Source organism: Haplochromis burtoni, unplaced genomic scaffold, assembly GCF_018398535.1.
Source record: "Haplochromis burtoni strain Fernald_Lab_line unplaced genomic scaffold, NCSU_Asbu1 Contig_158, whole genome shotgun sequence".
NCBI lineage: Eukaryota > Metazoa > Chordata > Actinopteri > Cichliformes > Cichlidae > Haplochromis > Haplochromis burtoni.
This window is the reverse complement of record NW_024582519.1, coordinates 329478-347818: the sequence shown is the minus strand read 5'-3', so window position 1 is coordinate 347818 and position 18341 is coordinate 329478. Positions and strand designations below refer to the sequence as shown.

Below are 18341 nucleotides of genomic sequence, written 5' to 3'. Positions count from 1 at the left end.
GAGAGAGAGAGAGAGAGAGAGAGAGAGAGAGAGAGAGAGAGAGAGAGAGAGAGAGAGAGAGAGAGAGAGAGAGAGAGAGGGGGGAGGAAAAGGAAAAGTGAAAGGAAGGGTGCAGGACAGGTTTCTGCTTGAGTGGCCAAGGCTAGGGAGAGTTGTCGAGTGCTTTCTGAAGGGAAGGAGCTTGTTTACTGCTGATATGACACGGCTACCCTGCAGAGAGGGAAATGCGAGCCCTCGGCCCTGTTATTATTAACAAGGACAAAGAGAACAGAGAGAGAGCGCACACAAATATGCGCTGGACACACAATGTGTGTGCACACACGCGCACTGCACATCCACACTGCCGATGTGACAAGTATGGATTTTCCCTAGTGCGGATTATTCACTGAGGACATCTGCAAGACATCGTCAGCCCTTTCGAGCAGCCCCCGACCTCTCAAAAACAGGGCTTTAATGAAAGGGGCCAGACCAGAGCAGTGTTAACTGGTGGAACTAGAGGCTGAGGGGGGACACAGAGGAGTTGTGGCTGACTGATGGAGGGGCGGCGGGGGGGTGGGATGGTGCAAGTGGCAGGGCATTAGCCACATCATGGCTTCCCAGGCTCCTTATAGAGCTTCCCCCTGGGCAGACCAGCTCTGGTCATCAGGCCACAGACCCTTGCCCACCGATCAATACACCCCCACTCAGTCAGTGAACACATGTGTGGACGTTCTCAAGCTGAAAAATAATTACACAGCAACAGCTACTTTTTACTTCAAAGTGTGAAGTAGAAAAAAAGGAGGGCGTTATTAAGAGAATTGTTTGTTTGTTCGCAGCTAAGGTCAACATGTCAATGGTATGGCTGCCGTACCCAATTTGAAAAGCATTCTGTTGGAAAGGACTGGAAAACTGCACAGCAGCAAACTGAACCAAGCAAAGTACTGCACAGTAAGAGGCTGAAGGTAAGGTCTCAAGTGCAACTGATAGAGGGCATTTTGCTTATTTCCAGAAACAAGCAAAGGACAAAAACCACTAAATCATGCCTTGAACAAATGCCCTCATTAATGTAGTCACGTTTTTCTGTGCATACCTTTGCTAAATGCCCCTCAAACAGCAGACAAGTAAATGGCACCATTAACTAAGACAGTCATGCGTGTTGTCTGAATCTATGTTGAGCATTACTGTCGAGGTGTCTGCCAGTGATGTAATTCAGACACTTCAGATCTGACAAGGAAATGGTGCCTAATGCGTTCCTGGGATTGTGTTCAAAGGGAGATGACCTTTGGATAATCACTCACTCGTTGGTCAGCTGCGAAGATAGAGAGATTTGTTTTTTAAAGGCAGTGAGCTTTAGGGGAAAGTGCAACACGGGGGTGAAAATCAACTTTTTTTCTTTTGCTTGCAGCCAGTTGGAGACACTGAAAACAACACGAGGACGAAGAATAGTCTGAGAAGAACATCACAGAGCAAGTGAAGGTTAAAAGACCAATAAAGCTGATTCGTTTAAGGATAAAAAAAAAAGAAAGAAAAATGGCTGCATCCGCTTTCACCAGAGCGGCTTCTCTCCTGCTGCTTCACTGCCTACGCACACTCTGCTTGTGTGTGCGCCCATGTACGTATGTATGTGTGAAAGACACCGTAAGAGAAGGTCACGGAGGAGGCAGTGGCAGCAGTACTGCAATTGAACCACTGTTACTCTCTTGCAGACCTCTATATAAACCAGTAGCTGATAGCAGCAATCATATCTAAGCTAGTGGCCACAGCAACAAGCAGCTCCTTCAAACTGATACTAACAGATGTCACCAAAATATAGCAACAACAAATGTGCTTTTTGAAGCAAACCACTCCTTCGGGTAGTTCAATGTCACTTTGAGAAACACTGTCATGCAGGGATACACAGACAAAAGATGCAAAAAAAGACTAATAAAATAAAGTTCGACCATAAGGAATCAGAGTGAGAACTGTACTCTAAACTTGGGGATAAATAAACTGTTCTAAGAGGGGTGGAAAAGATTAAGACATTACATTTATTTGTATACATTGGCAAGTAATTACCTTCAATTGCAGCAGCTCCTCGAGGTCTCGAATCCTCTCTTCTGCCTCTTTTCTCCTCTCACTTCCAAACCCGACGCTGCCAGCTGGAGACAGGGACCTGGACCGCTGCACTGGTGCACCCTGGGAAGGGTAAGCAAAGAAGCACTGGGGTGGGAGCTTGAACACACTTCACTTACACAGACAGGCACAAACACATGCAGCAATTAACATCTGTAGAAACACTGAGTGAATGCCAATAATGGAATTATCTATGTTCACTCCACTCCCCTCTCACCTTGAGTAAAACATGAGCATTGTCTTTCTTGGTACACACATATGCAGACAAAAACAAACACGCTGCCAGAGGAATAAAGCAAGCTCGAGCAGCAGTCCACAGAAGCTGAAGGGAGGAGGTTCACTCTTGTGTGTGTGTGTGTTTGGAAGCAGGAGTTGCAAGCTGAGAGCAGCAAAGGTTTCTCCCTGCGACTGGCTAATGAGTATGTTCATTTCCATTTACATTGTTTCTTTGACAATAATGATGTCCCATTAGGGGAGACTAAAGGGGCTATAGATTCCAGAATGTGCTGGGCTTCATTACAAGAGGTGGTCAGGGAGGCCGCTCTAATTGCTCTGCTAGGGGCCTCCAGGTTACACTTGATAGGACAACTGGAAGAGCCGCCGATTAGGAGGGGGGGTGCAGTTTGCTTGCCAGCCTCTTCTGTAGAAATAAATAAAGAAATGGAGAATTGCTGGGGCTGCGCTGTAGAAAAGCAGTGGGAACAATATGCTAGTGGAATATGAATATGAAAGGATAGGAGGCCCCCCTGTAGCGCCGGGCAGGGCTGACCAGATGGCAGGCTAAAATATGCAATGCGACTAAATGCACAACAGTCCTTGGGTAGAGAAAGATGAGCAGTACAGGAGGAGGAGGTGGTGCTAAAGTGGTGAGGTTAATGAGAGGATAGCAGATCAGTTAAGCCTAACCCCCCACCATCCAAAAAATATGTATTTTGATTGCTGTTGACAAGCTCTCTTGCCTATTAAAGTCATTAAGATTTCAGCCTTTTCTGATATTGCAACACCTGTTGTTACGGCTGAAACAAGAAAATATCTCATGCCCTAGTGTCCTAAGCAAAATCATACACTAATCAAGCACTGGGGGAACCAAACACATCTTGGTGCTTGACCGGTGGGGATTTATGCTTCAGTGGGAAACTGCAAACTCCCGCTGAAACCCACACCCTCCTGGTGTAACCTCCTTAGAATTGTAACTACAAGTCATCTTGACGCAGCGCGCAGCTACTGTGATTGGCCTGTTCTGTACCATTGATTCCTCCTGTGCATTCCTGACTACTTTATCGCAGCAGTTTTTGATTATATAACAGCAAGAGATCAACAATCGTCTCAGTCTGAGGAATAATAAACATAGCATCAATATAAGGACTCAAAAATGTCAGCAAATTCCAGGAGGGACATGGTACATTCTGACGGCTGTTTTTAAAAAGTCCTGACATTTTATTTGTTTCAAACATAAATGCAGGCAACAATGTCAGTCATTTACGTAGGATATGTCAAAGATTCCCTGCAGAAGCCAAATCACACCTTACTCTGTCAGCACAACAAATAGCGCAACTTGTACATGTGCTCACAAAGCAGCTTGGCAAACTTTAAAATAACATTGCCTGAAAACTCTCCACTCTCAAAAGTGAGTGAAAAAAATATTTTTGCATGATAATTCATAACACATGATTGAATGTTGTTACATGGCAACATGGAATACATGAAAACAATGGACTCTGCTTTCTTTGCATTGCTCCTCATGAATCCCTTGTGTATGGGTCTGCAACTCAAATCATTCACATGAGGGCGAACTTCACCTATTTAGAAGGACACTAACAGACAGCAGATATTGTTCAGTTAATAGCAACTGCTGCAAAATGCTAATTGACATGTTTAAAAGAAAGGGATTAGACATTAAGACTTTTTTATTGTAACTTAAAAAACGCATTTGTCACTTAATTAGTTACTGTATAACACATTTCCTTTAGTTTTAACATCACAGAATGTGTATTTAAAACAGAACATCTGCTTGTGACATTAATATATACACGATGTACGGGTGCTGGGAAATGTGCTCTGAGGCTACAGTTGACTCCAGTGACCTGGCGGCCAGGTTTTGCTAACATGCCTGCATGGGTGCCAACCATGTGTTCTAACTCAGCCTTAATGACTCTATGCAACTAATTAGCAGATTGATCTGCATATTCCTGATGAGTGGCAGGCCAACTGGCTTAGTTTGTCTGTACAAGGGGGAAACACAGATTCCAAAAGGGGAATCCAAACCAACTCGAAGTCCTAAACCTAAAAGTAAAGATGAGCAATTATAAAGTGCATGACATACTGCAGACAAACTCTAAACTGGGTTTCAGGTAGAAATATAAATTGTGAATGATATTTACTACTTAACCTGATCACAGTAATTATTAATGAAGGTGAGAACCACGTGAGACAAACTGCTGCGTGCTTGTCTAAAGTCCACGGTAAATTAATAAAATGGTGACACTGACTAATGACTGACATTTTGGTGCAGATGTTCTCTCTGGTCCAGTTGGACGCCTGACTGCTGCTGGACCCGAAGACGCATGAATGCCCTTTATTTGTGTGGGAAGCTCTGTGTTGCGGCATTGATGTTAATGTTCCACAAGACAGGCCTGAAGGATAAAAAGCAGAGAACACGAGACACAGAAGGCTGTCCTCGACATTTACCTCAGCTCGGCAGCTGTCTGGTGGTCATGGCCTGACCTGTGTATAACACCCTGTAATGGCTTTGTAAACATGAGAGTGCAAAGCAGAAGGAGGGACAGAGGGCACATAGTAAGAAGGAAATGAGGGAAAAGGTCTGTAACTTAAAAACCGGATTTACTGAGGAATCAGCAGAGGAAAGAATCATTTCACTGAGTGCCCGCCTCCCTTCACCTCTCCTCCACTTTCTATCTGACAGAGACACTGAGTCACTGTCATCAATGGGTTTCTTTATGATTGCACTAGCCTGTTATGAGTGCATCTGGAGAGTAATTAAATGTGTTCACGTTCCCTGATGACTATACATACAAATGAGCACTGTTACTAAGCAAACTTTAAAAACAAATGCTCAAGTTTGAGCTCAAACTTGAAGTAAATCATGCTGAAAAATGGTCCACTCTGTATAATGTTAGCAATTCACAGTGTTGTTTCTAATAAAAACTCTAAACAGTTTGGAACTTGAAAATACAATTTTTCATGAGGTCTTTCAAATCTAATTTTCCACATCAAAGTAAACTTTCTTCACTCAAATCATGTGACACACACACACACACACACACACACACACACACACACACACACACACACACACACCAAGTCTCTCAAGTTCCTTGAGACATAGTTTTTTTGTTTGTTTGTTTTTTAATGGCTAACATCATTATAACACTTACTGCATGCACCCAACACAGTCGGACATGCACCACTCTGCACTGTTTATAGACGCAGCCAATAATCCCACTTCACTGTGGGCATTGAGTAAAATAGCAGAAATCTGATTCCAAGGGGGAAACAGTATGCTGAACAGAAGACTCGTCTCATCAGCTGCTGACCTTCCAGTTTGTTATTCCAGTTTAAATGGAGTGGTATGAATCGTAATGAGGCATAAAAAGTTTATAGTTTTTTTGGACCATCATCGTGCTTCTAGAAATTATTCAAGATTTACAGTAAGGCTGGACATGTTTTATGAAATTTACATGTTTTAAAGTAATAACCGGAGTTCTTATAGCTACTGGCTGAGAGACGTGAACGTGCCACTGTGCTATGTGAAAGAATGCCACTTTAAAGATGCCACTTTGTAGTCGCCACTCAGAAAATAAAACGCATCAATCTTAAATTTCATTCAGTTAAATAATAACTTTATTTCATTTAAAGGAGTTAATTCAATTTAAAGCTCTCCATCTTTCATCTGACATCTGTTTCTGTAAATGTTGGCGCGGCAGCTCTAATATGATCATGTGCCTGCATTAAAATCTCATTTGTAAACGTATGTATAACACACAGTAAATGTGTGGTCAGAGGCAGTGACAGGCAGGATTGCATTTATAATAAATGAAAAGCCAAGCTGACTTTTACTGAAACTGATGACAAATGCCCCGATTTCCATTCAGTAGATCTAATTATGATTCACGTTATTAGTCAGTATAATAGAATATCAAAAAAAAAGTATTTTCACACTGATTTTGGATATCAGCAGCAGGATCAACATTGGCGCATGTTTTTGATAATGAATTATAGGTGGATAGTACAACAATTATGTGTTTGTGAGTTGTGTGCCCTAAGGCAAGCGTAAAGGAAGCTCATCAAATGTCAATACTATTTATTTATTTTGCACGGTATAATTACATTACACAAATAGACTGCCAGAACAGAAGCGCTTCGATTTAAGATACAATGAGGACAGCGGCTTAAATCAAACAACGTGTCTTCAGGCCAGCTTTAGAGTGAGTGAGGCCATCTAGAAACATGTCCTGCCAAACTTATGAGTTGAATACTGAGAAGATCAAAAGCTTCTTTCTTGTTCATAATGTACTGCTGAAGCGGTAAATTAGCCAGTGCCTGAGCCCAAGGCATGCGTGAAACCAGCAGCACACGCCGGCTTGGTCACAGTAGGAGGGGCATCTGTGTGTGTGTGTTGGGAAGTTCAGGACAAAGGTTGGCAGGGGCTGGGTCTGATAAATCATATGATTCTAGAAAGACAGTTTCCTTTATATCCCTTCTCTGTGGCTTTGATCTAATCTGAACAAAACAGTAATGGATAAGTGAAGGTATGTTAGCTGCTCATCCACGTGTTGGCTTTGACATAATTACCAGAAGCATGTTCTGACCTACCTGTTGTCTTCTAATGGAACTGGCAGATCTCTGATGGAAAGTACTACCCTCTGGCCTGGGACATGAACCTCGAGTAGAGGCCTGGTCAGGGCTAGACTTCTGGGCTACCGCATCAACCTGCTCTGACGCCAACGCCTGTGAGAAAAGAGATGGCGCATATGTTGGTGCTTGAAAGGCTGAAAAGAGACGACTAAGATAGGCTGATGGAAAACAGAGCCTTGGTTTGGTGACAGCTGTTATTTTGTCATGCTTATGTCCGGAAATTTAAAAACGTTTTCCATGTTATTCCTCAAAGTTGAGTATTTCAGCCGTAACAAACACACCCACTTAACCATATTTGCTTGTCAATGCAAATATCTAATCGGCCCATTACATGGTAGCAGCTCAATTCAATCAGGCATGTAGACGTACTCAAGACAACATGCTGAAGTTCTAACCGAACATCAGAATGAAGAAGAAAGGTGATATAAGTGACTTTGAATGTCACAAGGTGGCAGACATGCTAGTTTGAGTATTTCAGAATCTGATGATCTATGGGGATTTGGCTGCTCAACCATCTCTAGGGCTTAGAGAAAACAGTCCAAAAATGAGAACATATCCACTACGCAGGAGTTATCTGGGCAAAAACACTAGAGAAGAACAGAAAGACTACTTCAAGTTTATAAGAAGGCAAATTAATTAACCACCTTATCGATTGGATTACAACCAAGGTATACAGAAGAGCAGCTCTGAATGTACAACATGACAAACCTTGAAGGAAATGGGATACCACACTGGGTCCAACTTGTGTCAGCTGAGAACAGAAAACTCAGATTACCACTCGCACGGGCTCCGCAAAACTGTTAATAGAAGATTGGAAAAACATTGCCTGGTCTGATGGGTCTTGATTTCTACTGTGACACTGGGATGGTAGGGCCAGACCTCCGCATAAGTAACATCAAAGCATCGATCCATCCTGCCTTGTATCAATGTTTCAGGCTAGTAGTGGGATGTGGTGGAACGGGAGATTCACATCAAAGATCTGCAGCAACTGTGTGATGCTCCCATGTCAATATGGACCAAAGTTTCAGACAAATATCAAAATATCAGCACCTTATACAATTAATGCCATAAAGAATTAAGGCAGTTCTGAAGGATAAAGAGGATCTAACACATACTAGCAAGGTGTACTTAATAAAATGGATATGTTCTCTTTAAATTAACAGCAAGCTATTAGTGAACCAATATCAGGCTAATGTATTTTTTTATTGCTTAATTCGGTTTAAAGTTTGCTTAAGCTTAACCAAAGCAGAATACAGTCTGCCTTTAATTCTTTCCACTGTAAAAAACACTTTTTTAAAATAATGTTTTAAATCTTTAATCTTCTTTGTGTACTTGCAGCAGTCATGTACTGCATTGCGTTACAAATGTGATAACAGTTTGTCCACCATGTAGTTAAAAAGAATGGCAACTTTAGCTCACTGCAGTCAACACCCAGATATCTCATCTAGTCAAGAGATAATTAACCAGCAGCTCCACTATTTCGGAAAAAAGTGTATAATGAGACACTTTGGGACAAAATACTAACACAATCAAGACTAACCAGAGGGGGTTTCTGTATGTACAGGGCAACAACTGTCACCTTCAAACTGCCCATGTCACTCAAACTTTAATCTCTACGCTTAAGCTACTGTTGTGTTGTTATGCTGAGTGTGCGTTTTTGTGCAAAGATATTATAGCTTTAAGGACAGCATGACTTTTAATCCACTGCCAAAAGGCCACGTGCTGTATAGGCAGTTTTTATCAAGTCAGACAAGCCCTTTTATAGTTCAAAAACTCATCCACATACCTCTTGACTGTATCACCTGCACATATTCACGCCTTTTCTTAAATCGCTAATAAGAAAAAGTGTGAAACTAAAGAGAAAAGAAAAGCTTCACCTGCTGCTATCAACAACACTTTGACTCAACACATCAAATTGAAGCTCTTTGACAAACAAAGGCCTTCACCACCGTGTTGTACTGGGAGGCCAAGTTGTGAAGAAAACCACACAGGATGTCATCACCTTTTTTCCAACAAGTCCTGATTGCATTATCAGAAACCTGGCATCTGGGCGTGACCTTGTTAACTGCCAGGGTAATCAACTTTAACCAAAGGGGAGGAGAGGGGATGATAAATTATTAGTGAGGAAGATTTTGTTCATGTTTTATTAAATTGGCCTGTCAAAGGGGGTTGGTCAAATTATCTGGGGCCTCGTTTATTGGAGGCCGGCCATATTGGCGCATCTGTTACAATTATTTATAATTTCCAGGCAGGCAGGAGGATGGAGTGCGTTTTTCGGCATCAGCCACATAAAGCAATTTAGAAATTAACTGATGCGGGAGCGTCTGACTTTTCTTCCTCGCGAATTCTCTCTCGTCGCCCTCCTGATTTTCATCCAGCGGAAAACAGGAAAGCCGGGAAGCCGTTAAAAGAGCAACAATATATATAAACGGAAAAAAAAGACAAACAGATTACACGTAGCTTAGAGTAAACCAAGAGACGGCACGGGAGCATGAGATTGACAGAGGAGAAGAGAGCATGCAGGTGTGGTGAAAAAAATAAATAAAAAGAGCAAGAGATTGGGAGGAGGCTGAGGGAGGGAGGGGAGGAGGAAAAAAAGAGAGAGAAAAGCCGGTCTTGGTAATTACTGAACACGATTAGGTTCTTGGGGGAACTTGTCTGGCACTGGCGGCCCTCACATGTGAGGATGCGGCAGGCAGGACCATATGGAGCGAGGCTTGTGATTGTGCTCCCTGAAGCTCGTGACCCGTCTGCTGCCGAGCCCTTGAGCTGAATGTGAAATGAGACTTGCCAGGCCTAATGTTCTACACATGCACCATTTATGCCACAAAACAAATCTGATCACTGTTAATTATGGAGTAGCTATAATCAGGAGGGGCTCCCCACCCACACGCACACACCCAAAGCCACTCACTGCATGGATACACAAACGCATGCTCACACAATCGCATTCGAATAGAATGAATGGAACGACAGCATATGTGAAAGTGATTGGATAGGCCTGAGAAGTGAAGACTTTAAGCAGTGCACTCTCAGGCCTGGTGCACTTTGTATTCAAGCTGGTGAGTCTTCAAAGAGCATGTGTCTTTGTGCATAGATGGATGAGTGTGTGTTTTAACTGGCAGCGCAGTGGAGGGGGACTTAATAGAAGGACGGCACACAGTGAGTAGGAAGTAGGTGCGTGTATGTTTTCGGAGTGTGTACCCAGCCCTGAGTCCTCCCACACAGTCTGTTTGACCCGGGTGTATGTGCTAGAACGAGTGAGTGTATGTCTCTGCAGCGGCACATGGCTGTGCTTCATTAATGAGGCGAGCTGTGCTACACAGAGTTTCTCATCTAATGAGAGCAGTTGAGCTTGTAAAACACACCACTGGCATCTATGTCATTAGTATGTCTCTGGCCCTGGACGTGGGCCAGCTCCAAACACTCACCCACCCACTCACACGCACACACACACATGTTGACAACAATATTTACTACTAATACACACCCAAAACGCAAACTCATGTAGGTAATACTATTTAGTGATAATACAATCAGCACACATAACATTAGTCACTGACAAAAAATGCATTTTAAGCATTAATGGAATTCAAATGAAAAAAGAAACGTGTGAATACAGCCACGTGTTTACAATAAAGATTAATATACTTTAAAGTAGGTCCTGCGAGTTTAGTTAAAGGAAGGGCATTCGTCTTAATGGCTCAGTCACACTAGAGCAAAAATAGGACAGCAACTCCTTGCGCCTAGGAAAAAATCGGTGGTTGCTCGGTGAAAGCAGTGAATTGTTTTTGCGGTGACCAACTGGTTGCCCATAAGCTGAGGCTGTTCTAAGTAGTTAAAGTAAAGTAATAAAGTAGACATATATTCACAGATTTAATCCCAATTAATCACTATTTTGTCACAGATTGCATATAATTGCCCACTTGACTCCGTTTAGCAGGCTGATTCTGTCTCATCACATCTCTTGCACCAAAATCGCTTTGAAGACTCCAACTGACTGCAAGTGGTGATAGACCTAGTGTCTGCCTCGAAGCAACCATTTCGAAGGCAACAAGATTGCAAGTTCATTGCACATGGTTGCAATAACTTTGGTTGCAATAACTTTGGTTGCAATATGGTCTCCAGTCACCGTTTTCCTCATTGTGACTGTAGCATGAATGAAAACAAGGCCTGTGCCTTCAATCACATTTTCACAAAGTACAATGATGAACATTCAAAGCTAAATTCATATATGAACTTATTTCCTCTCTCCTTATTTTAATTGAACTTAATTTCATGCTTATTAGGGTTAGCAATATCGTAGCAATTTGGTACTACCGTGATACCTTCCCCACAATAGCAATGCTATCATTATACAGTAGTTTTGATACTCACTTACACATTTCTTTATTGCGTTCATTTTAAAATGCAATGTAAAGCTAGAAGCTCAGGACGTCATGCCATCTACAGCCAGACATGGAGATGTTTGCACCACTTTATAAACCTGCTTTTTGATTTGCTTTACCCTGCTGTCGGCCATTTTTCACATCACCACAATTCAGTTACCTTTAGTTCAGTTTACCATCTTTCATTTGGGAAATGCCACAATTGACTTAAATATTGACAATATATTGCAAAACACTTCTTATGTGGTGCAACATAGTACTAACATTTGGCATTCCTTAATCCTTGTGTTATTTTACAGAGAACTACAAAATCTAAGAAATTAAAAATCCAAGGTCTGCAAAGTGCTTAAAAATACAGAAATAAAAATTACAATACTGAGACAAGCTGGACAACATACTAAACTCATCCTCATGCCTTTTTGAGTGTCTATTCAACTTCTAGCTGAAAGCTGATTTCATATTTCTTCGTGGCATTATGTTTTCACCCTTTTCAGCCGATGACTGCCATTAATGATGATGATGATCAAAAGAAATGCCTCACCAAAGCCAAAGGTGACCTGACAAAAACGGTGGGTGTATAAATTTATGCACGTGTGAGCGTCTCACTAGCACTTTAATTACACATCTAAAAGCGTTTAAATTAGCCAACATTAATAAAAACCCAGGAGCAGATGTTAAAAAATGATCTCAGCAAGATAAGGGAGATGCAACGTGTGGGGTTCGTTCAGTATATTAAAAAAAAACAGGGGGGGGAAGGCTCGGTCATGTCTCTAAATGTTATTTCTGTGCTTCAGGCTTAGTATGAGACCTTACTGCATTTCATGTATCATTATATTAAAGCGGCATTCAAATGTCTATAGACATAGTTTAAAGAAAAAACACAGGTGTTATGTTAACATTATTGTTGTTCTATTGAGATAATGAGACAAACCAAAGCAAACAAAAAGAAAAAAAAAAAAACACAAACCTTGTATAAATGGGGTTTTTTTTTGGTTTTTTTTAAATAGGCCATTAAAAAAAGTTTCAGTAAACATTTCAAAAGACACAGGTGCTTCTTCCCATTATATTTAGACCAAACTTTTCTGGATTGAATGTGAATGCCTAATTTTCTCTTTCCAATGTTGATGAGAGAGTAACCACTGCTTTGAATGACTGCCCACATAATTAACAACTTACCACTCATTTACTGCGGTGATGATTCCAGAAAGCCTGAGGTCTGCTGTGGATTCTAATGTTGGTCTTTAATCACAGCTCGGCTCTGATAGTAGCCAAACTCTAACTAAACTACAGTAAATACAAACGATGCAGTTAAACGCTTCTGAATAATGAAATGTTCAGACTAGCTAGTTTTCTGTCCGCTAATGAGGGAGCCTGCTTTGCATCTAGATTGCGATGGTGACCACCCAACCTGGCAACCCAAGCCTCCCTAACCTGGCAATTTCACAGCAGCTCGTTGTGCATGGGGGTCATCCAGGTGCCTGATGATCAGCCAGGCCCTAAAGCTAGAAGATCAGGGCATCGGGCCATCTACAGCCTGACATGGAGATGTTTGCACCACTTTATAAACTCAAACACAGGCAAATACCCAAACACTGGACAACTACCTAAGCACAGGAGCAATTAGCTGACTTTTGATGTACTAAAAAATGGTGACAATCTATCTACATACAAACATAGATCTTAGAGAGACATACTGATAGATGTAGTATTTATATTTTAATTTGTGGATAAATAACAAAAATAGATTTAACAAATAATAGATTTACATTATTCAAGTAGAAACCAGCCTGATTAAAATGAGTTGAGCTGTGTGGTCACGCCACACACTGCCCACATTTGAGCCTTTGTAAAGTCTTGTTCAGCTTCCTGTAAAGAGTTAACTTTGCATAAGACAAGCGAGAACGCACAATCCTGGTGCGCGGCATGGAAATGTAACACACAATAGGTGTTATTCCTCTCACCCCAACCCCTCCTTTATCCCCGCCCCCACCAAAAACCACTGCGGGTGGGGTGTTCAAAGCCGTCGCTCCGGTCCATATTCAAATGAGCACTGTGTCTCCCCCCCTGTGCTCCTGTTGCGATCAGTACTTTGATCACCTCCAATAGTAACTTCCACCAAAACATTTAAAATTAAAATCAAATCTGCCTTAACAACCCGAGCATTTGAATTTAACAGGTGTTCGGGAGGAAGTTGTTACAGAATTCGCGATTATGTGCTCGGATACACACACACACACCTTCAGTCAAACACACAACTATGAAGACAGACGTACCCACACGTACGCATAACCTGTCAGTGAAATTAGAGAGTGGGAAATAGAAAACCCTCCTGACTGAGCGCTATACCTTGGGATACCTGATCTGTTCACTTTGATGTCAGCGGGTAAGAAAGTTACAAAAAACAAATCAGCCAGACAGCAGCTACATGTGTTCGGTAAACAAAAGTTATCATTTATTCTTAGCTTTGGTTATATATATGATTTTTTTCTAATTATGTCCCAGCCCTGAGAATTGTGTGAGCTGACTTTTCACTGTAAGAGACAAAAAAAACATGCACACATATATCAGTAAGTCACAATAAAACTACCTGCCTTAAAATGGTGCATGACACACAAAAAAATAAAAGCCCCCAAAAACATCTGCATAAATACCCAGAATTTCCCAGCAGCACACTGCATTGTAACGAGATGATCGATGTTATTCACTTCACCGGTCAGTGGTTTTAATGTTGTGGCCAGTCAGTGTATGTGCCCACACTACACACACAGAGCACTAACTGCATCTACTCTAAATGTAGTATTAATTACTGTGGGAACACTACAGTACTGTATTTAATTACTGACTAAATGATCCATTTATATTTTACCGCTGGTTAAATTAAGAGGGTTAAGTGAGACAGGTTCATTGTAACTCACTTAACATTTGAACTGATATCTTCTAACTTGCACAGTCTGGGAGCAGCACTTTCAGAAAATCAGCCAATCAAATTAACGAATTAAACGCTGCGGAGGCAGAAAAACATTTCTCCGCTGCTGCAAAAATATTGTCTTGTGCTGCATCAAATGGAGTTATCTGAAGGAGGAAACTGGAATGGTAAGTCGTAGAGCAGAAGAGACCGAGAGGCTCCTTAAAATGTCAAGTGGTGTGCCAGAGAACTGCTGATGGAATAAAGTGTCTCAAGATTTTAATTTTTTCCCCAACCAAGTGTCTGACACTGTGTGGTCTACCACCTATCGTCATATCGTTAGCAGTTACTAAAGGCCTCTATTGCCTTGGGGGCGATTGGTTCAAAAGGCACAACGCTAAAGCCAAAGTCCCGCTGACTGACAGATGTAGAATTGTAACTCTAACATCATCTTCAAAAACATTATGGAGTTCCAATTAAATCACCCCTCTCCACCTCTTACGTGGCTTTGCTGTCTGACCCGCGTGTGTTAAAAGGACTTCCAGTTACTTGGGTGGGAGGGGAGAAAGGCGATATCTAAAGTATGTTATTCAGAGAGTGCGCGTATGCCTAGGACTGGCGGTGAGAGAAGATCAGATAGCGGACATAAAAGACACTGGTGCTCAGAGAGATGGATAGATCAAGGGTGAACTAGAGCAATATCAAACGAATGATTCTGAGTTAAAGACCACCACCACAGGCCATGCTGGGGCCAGTCAGTTATTACTGTGCCTGCAGGTCCACCTACACATTGACATCTCTGTACCTTGGGACAATTAGATATTAAGTCCAGGCAAGCAATTGACAGAATTATCAAACTATAATGTGTTTGTTGTGAAAGGAAGAAGACAGATGTAATGTCCAGGGAACTGTAAGCATGCACATTTTGTTGCTCTTACTCACACAAATGCATATCATAGATTGGCATACTTGCTATGCTAAGATGTTTTTATGCATTTGATCATTAAGGCCTTTTTGGAAGACATAGTGAAGAATGAGAATAGTCCTTACCTTAAAGTTGGTTTGTTTTTGAGGAGAGGGGTAAATGGCTGTTAGCTGAGGCTGTTGTTGCAGCTGCAGCTCCTGTTGAAGTTGTATTTGTTCCTGCTGCTGCTGTTGTAGGCCAGCTTGGAGTTCTAAGATCCGTTGGTCTTTCTGCGCCAGCTGGCTGCTCAGCTCCTGGTGACTCTGGCGGAGCTTGGCCTCACTAGACACGAGAGCCTGGTAGCACTGACTCAACTCTTTGTATAGCTGTCAACAAATATATATAAGCCAGAGAGGTTTAAAATCCAAGCAAGAGGGAATGGAAGGGTCAGATCGATGCGAGAAAAATGACAAAAACCACTCATTAGGTGACATTAAGACTGTTATATTCAGTAATAGAAAAATTAGGATAAGCTAAATAATCTAAATAGGGAAAAGAAGTTGTTAACAACACGTGTCCCAAATGATTTATGTTTGCAAAATGTCTTTCTCTATGATTCCTCCACGTGCATGGCAAAGTAGTATGCTGCAAACCCAGTCACAGTAACAGGAGACTTCGAGAAAAAATGATTTTCTGGCAGACCCAAAAATAATTGTAGGTTACAGCTAGCTTGGAAATAAATCACCACAGTTGGTGAGGCCTGAGTGAAGCGCGATGAAGAGGTTATAACACTGTTGAGTTTGAGGTTGGGTGTGTGTGTGTACTTGTGAGTACCTGCTGATAGGAGGTAGCGTCAGCAGAGTGAGCCTCTTCTTGGTTCCGCAGAACTCGCTGTGTGTCGAGGTTGAGTCCTTCCAGTTGCTTAATCAGGTGGCTCTGCTCCGCTGCATGCTCTGTGCTCCGTCTGTACAGCGTCTGCACTTCTGCAAAATCACGACTACACACAGGCACTCGCATTACACGTTATGCAAAGTCATACAGTACACAACAATAATGTGCTGCTTACATTAAATATTGTGGATTTAGTTATATTTTTTTATATAACTATAACTACGTATTCAAGGTGAGAAACATAAAGGTCGTGTACTGATATTAAAATAACTATTTAAACAAGTATGCCAGAGAACCTGAATTAACTCAGTTTTAATCCTTTTGGGTTTTAAGATAACAGCACATGTGTTACAGCTGTAAAAGTCTAACTTTTGATAAATATGCAACTCAAATTCATAAGCCTTTATCATCATCAATGCCTAAATGCACAACAAAACTATAGAGCAATAACAATCATAAAGTTGTATGCACATTACATTATTGTAATGTATTTATGACAGCAGATTTCCTTCTTTCGTCAACAGCAGCTACATTTCTCAACATACCAAAATTCATCAGCACCAAAAGGTCATTTCCATCTTGTTTAGTATCCACCAATGGAATTACCACAAAGCGCTTCTCAAACTTGTAAGGAAATCTTTAATCACCCTGCTAAATCCACAAGAATAGTCTATAGCCCTGGTGTGACTGACATGTCAGACTGCCTCTGGCATTAAAACAGAAAAGTAGTTAAAAAAGGTTGAGATTACCACTAAGGCTCCTACAGTTCTCACAGTTTTTATCATATCGACTAAAGCTTAGCCAAAGCCTGCCCTGTTTCCCTCTTCTCTCTCTTTTAAAGCATATCCACTATGCAGGGCTTATCAAGTGGCTTTAGGTGGGCCAGAGTGGAAGAAATCTGTGTCACCCCCAAGCCTCACAGCGAAGGAAGCAATATACCCACTCCTCCATGCAGTAACCCATGTAAATCGAAGTATACACATATAGTACGTCTATAGCGGACAGAATTATACTTTAACTAATGAAATTAGCCATAAATATCACCTATTAGGGTTTGGATGTTGCAAGAACAGAGACACTATCTCAGCTGGTACAACTTACCAAAGGTGATCAAGTTGTTCATGTTTAGTTGCCAACTCTGTGTCTTTGGAGGAAAGCAGAGCTTCTAGGCTGCTACTGTGGCTCTGCAAGGCAGTCAGCTCCTGACAGGTGTTGTGCAGTTTCTCCTCTAGATCCTGGTGTAGAAGAATAATAACAATGATTTTGTCAAATTTAGAGGCTATCCTTAAATGAAATGCTTTAAGTATTAGAATTATTATGTCAACTTTGTCAGTGTTTATTTTCTATGGCAAAATCCTCAAACCAACGCAGACCAGCATCGTTTCATTTACTGACTCTGCAATGAAATTTGAAATAATTCACTTGTCACATTACTTTGACTGTCTGTCTACAAATAAACAAATAAATGATTCTGAAATTTAAAAAGTGACAGAAAAGCAAGGAAACTAGGTCTCACTTCTTAGCCCTGAATTACGATGCCTTCTTTAACACTTGTAATAAGTCGGCCACAATTTGTTACTTCACAGCAACTAGCTGTACTAGTTGCTGTGAAGTAATCGAATAGTAAAATTTAGATTTAGTTCTAACATGACAGTCGATCTGAAAATGTTTTTATTGTGCTTTTGTGCTGTTTCTTTGTATATAGGAGGTGCAGACAAGGCGTTAGTTAACTTTGCTTTAATTTAAAAAAACCATTTAATTGCAGCAGATTAAACAACATCAAACATGTACAGGTCACCAAACCCTGAATTCATCCGACGCTAATTAATATCAAGCAAATTATGTGACGAATGCTATGAGAAATTATTATAAATTATTATATAATTATATCGGTCACATTTTTTTCACGTATAACACATCTTTGCGGCTCTGTATTTGCAGAATATTCCTCCACCGCTGTTCAAGTTAAGAAAATACTAAAACTATGCAGGTGTATCTTAACAGTACACACAGGTCTACATTAAATGATAAATTCCCGAATAAATCTTTGCCATGTCAAACAAATTGGCATGATGTATCCCCTGCGCATCTGATATTTTCCATCACCAAGTTTCAAATCAATGTATGACACAAAAAATAATAAAAAATCATAAAACAAGTGGAGTGTCTTAGGCTGTGATGGATGTGCATACACTAGTCACTGGGCTCATCCCATCCAAGAGTAATTACTCTGCAGCTCTAACTTATTCAAGACTCTCTGTCTGATTCCATTTGACTAGGGGAGCAA

At 41.2% G+C, this 18341-nt stretch overlaps 1 protein-coding gene across 4 annotated transcripts in view; it reads right to left on the bottom strand.

The window, feature by feature from the left end:
• Nucleotides 1-18341, bottom strand: part of cntln (centlein, centrosomal protein) — a 93189-nt gene that overhangs the window by 63019 nt on the left and 11829 nt on the right. For 3 of the 4 annotated variants that reach the window (XM_042225047.1, XM_005932382.3, XM_042225046.1), the window contains 5 exons: nt 17156-17289; nt 15998-16160; nt 15310-15549; nt 6925-7059; nt 2035-2154 (listed from right to left, as the gene is read on the bottom strand). In XM_042225047.1, coding sequence (XP_042080981.1) covers nt 2035-2154; nt 6925-7059; nt 15310-15549; nt 15998-16160; nt 17156-17289 — 792 coding nt within the window. The remainder of the gene's footprint in view (nt 1-2034; nt 2155-6924; nt 7060-15309; nt 15550-15997; nt 16161-17155; nt 17290-18341) is intronic. The other variant, XM_042225048.1, reaches the window with a different exon arrangement.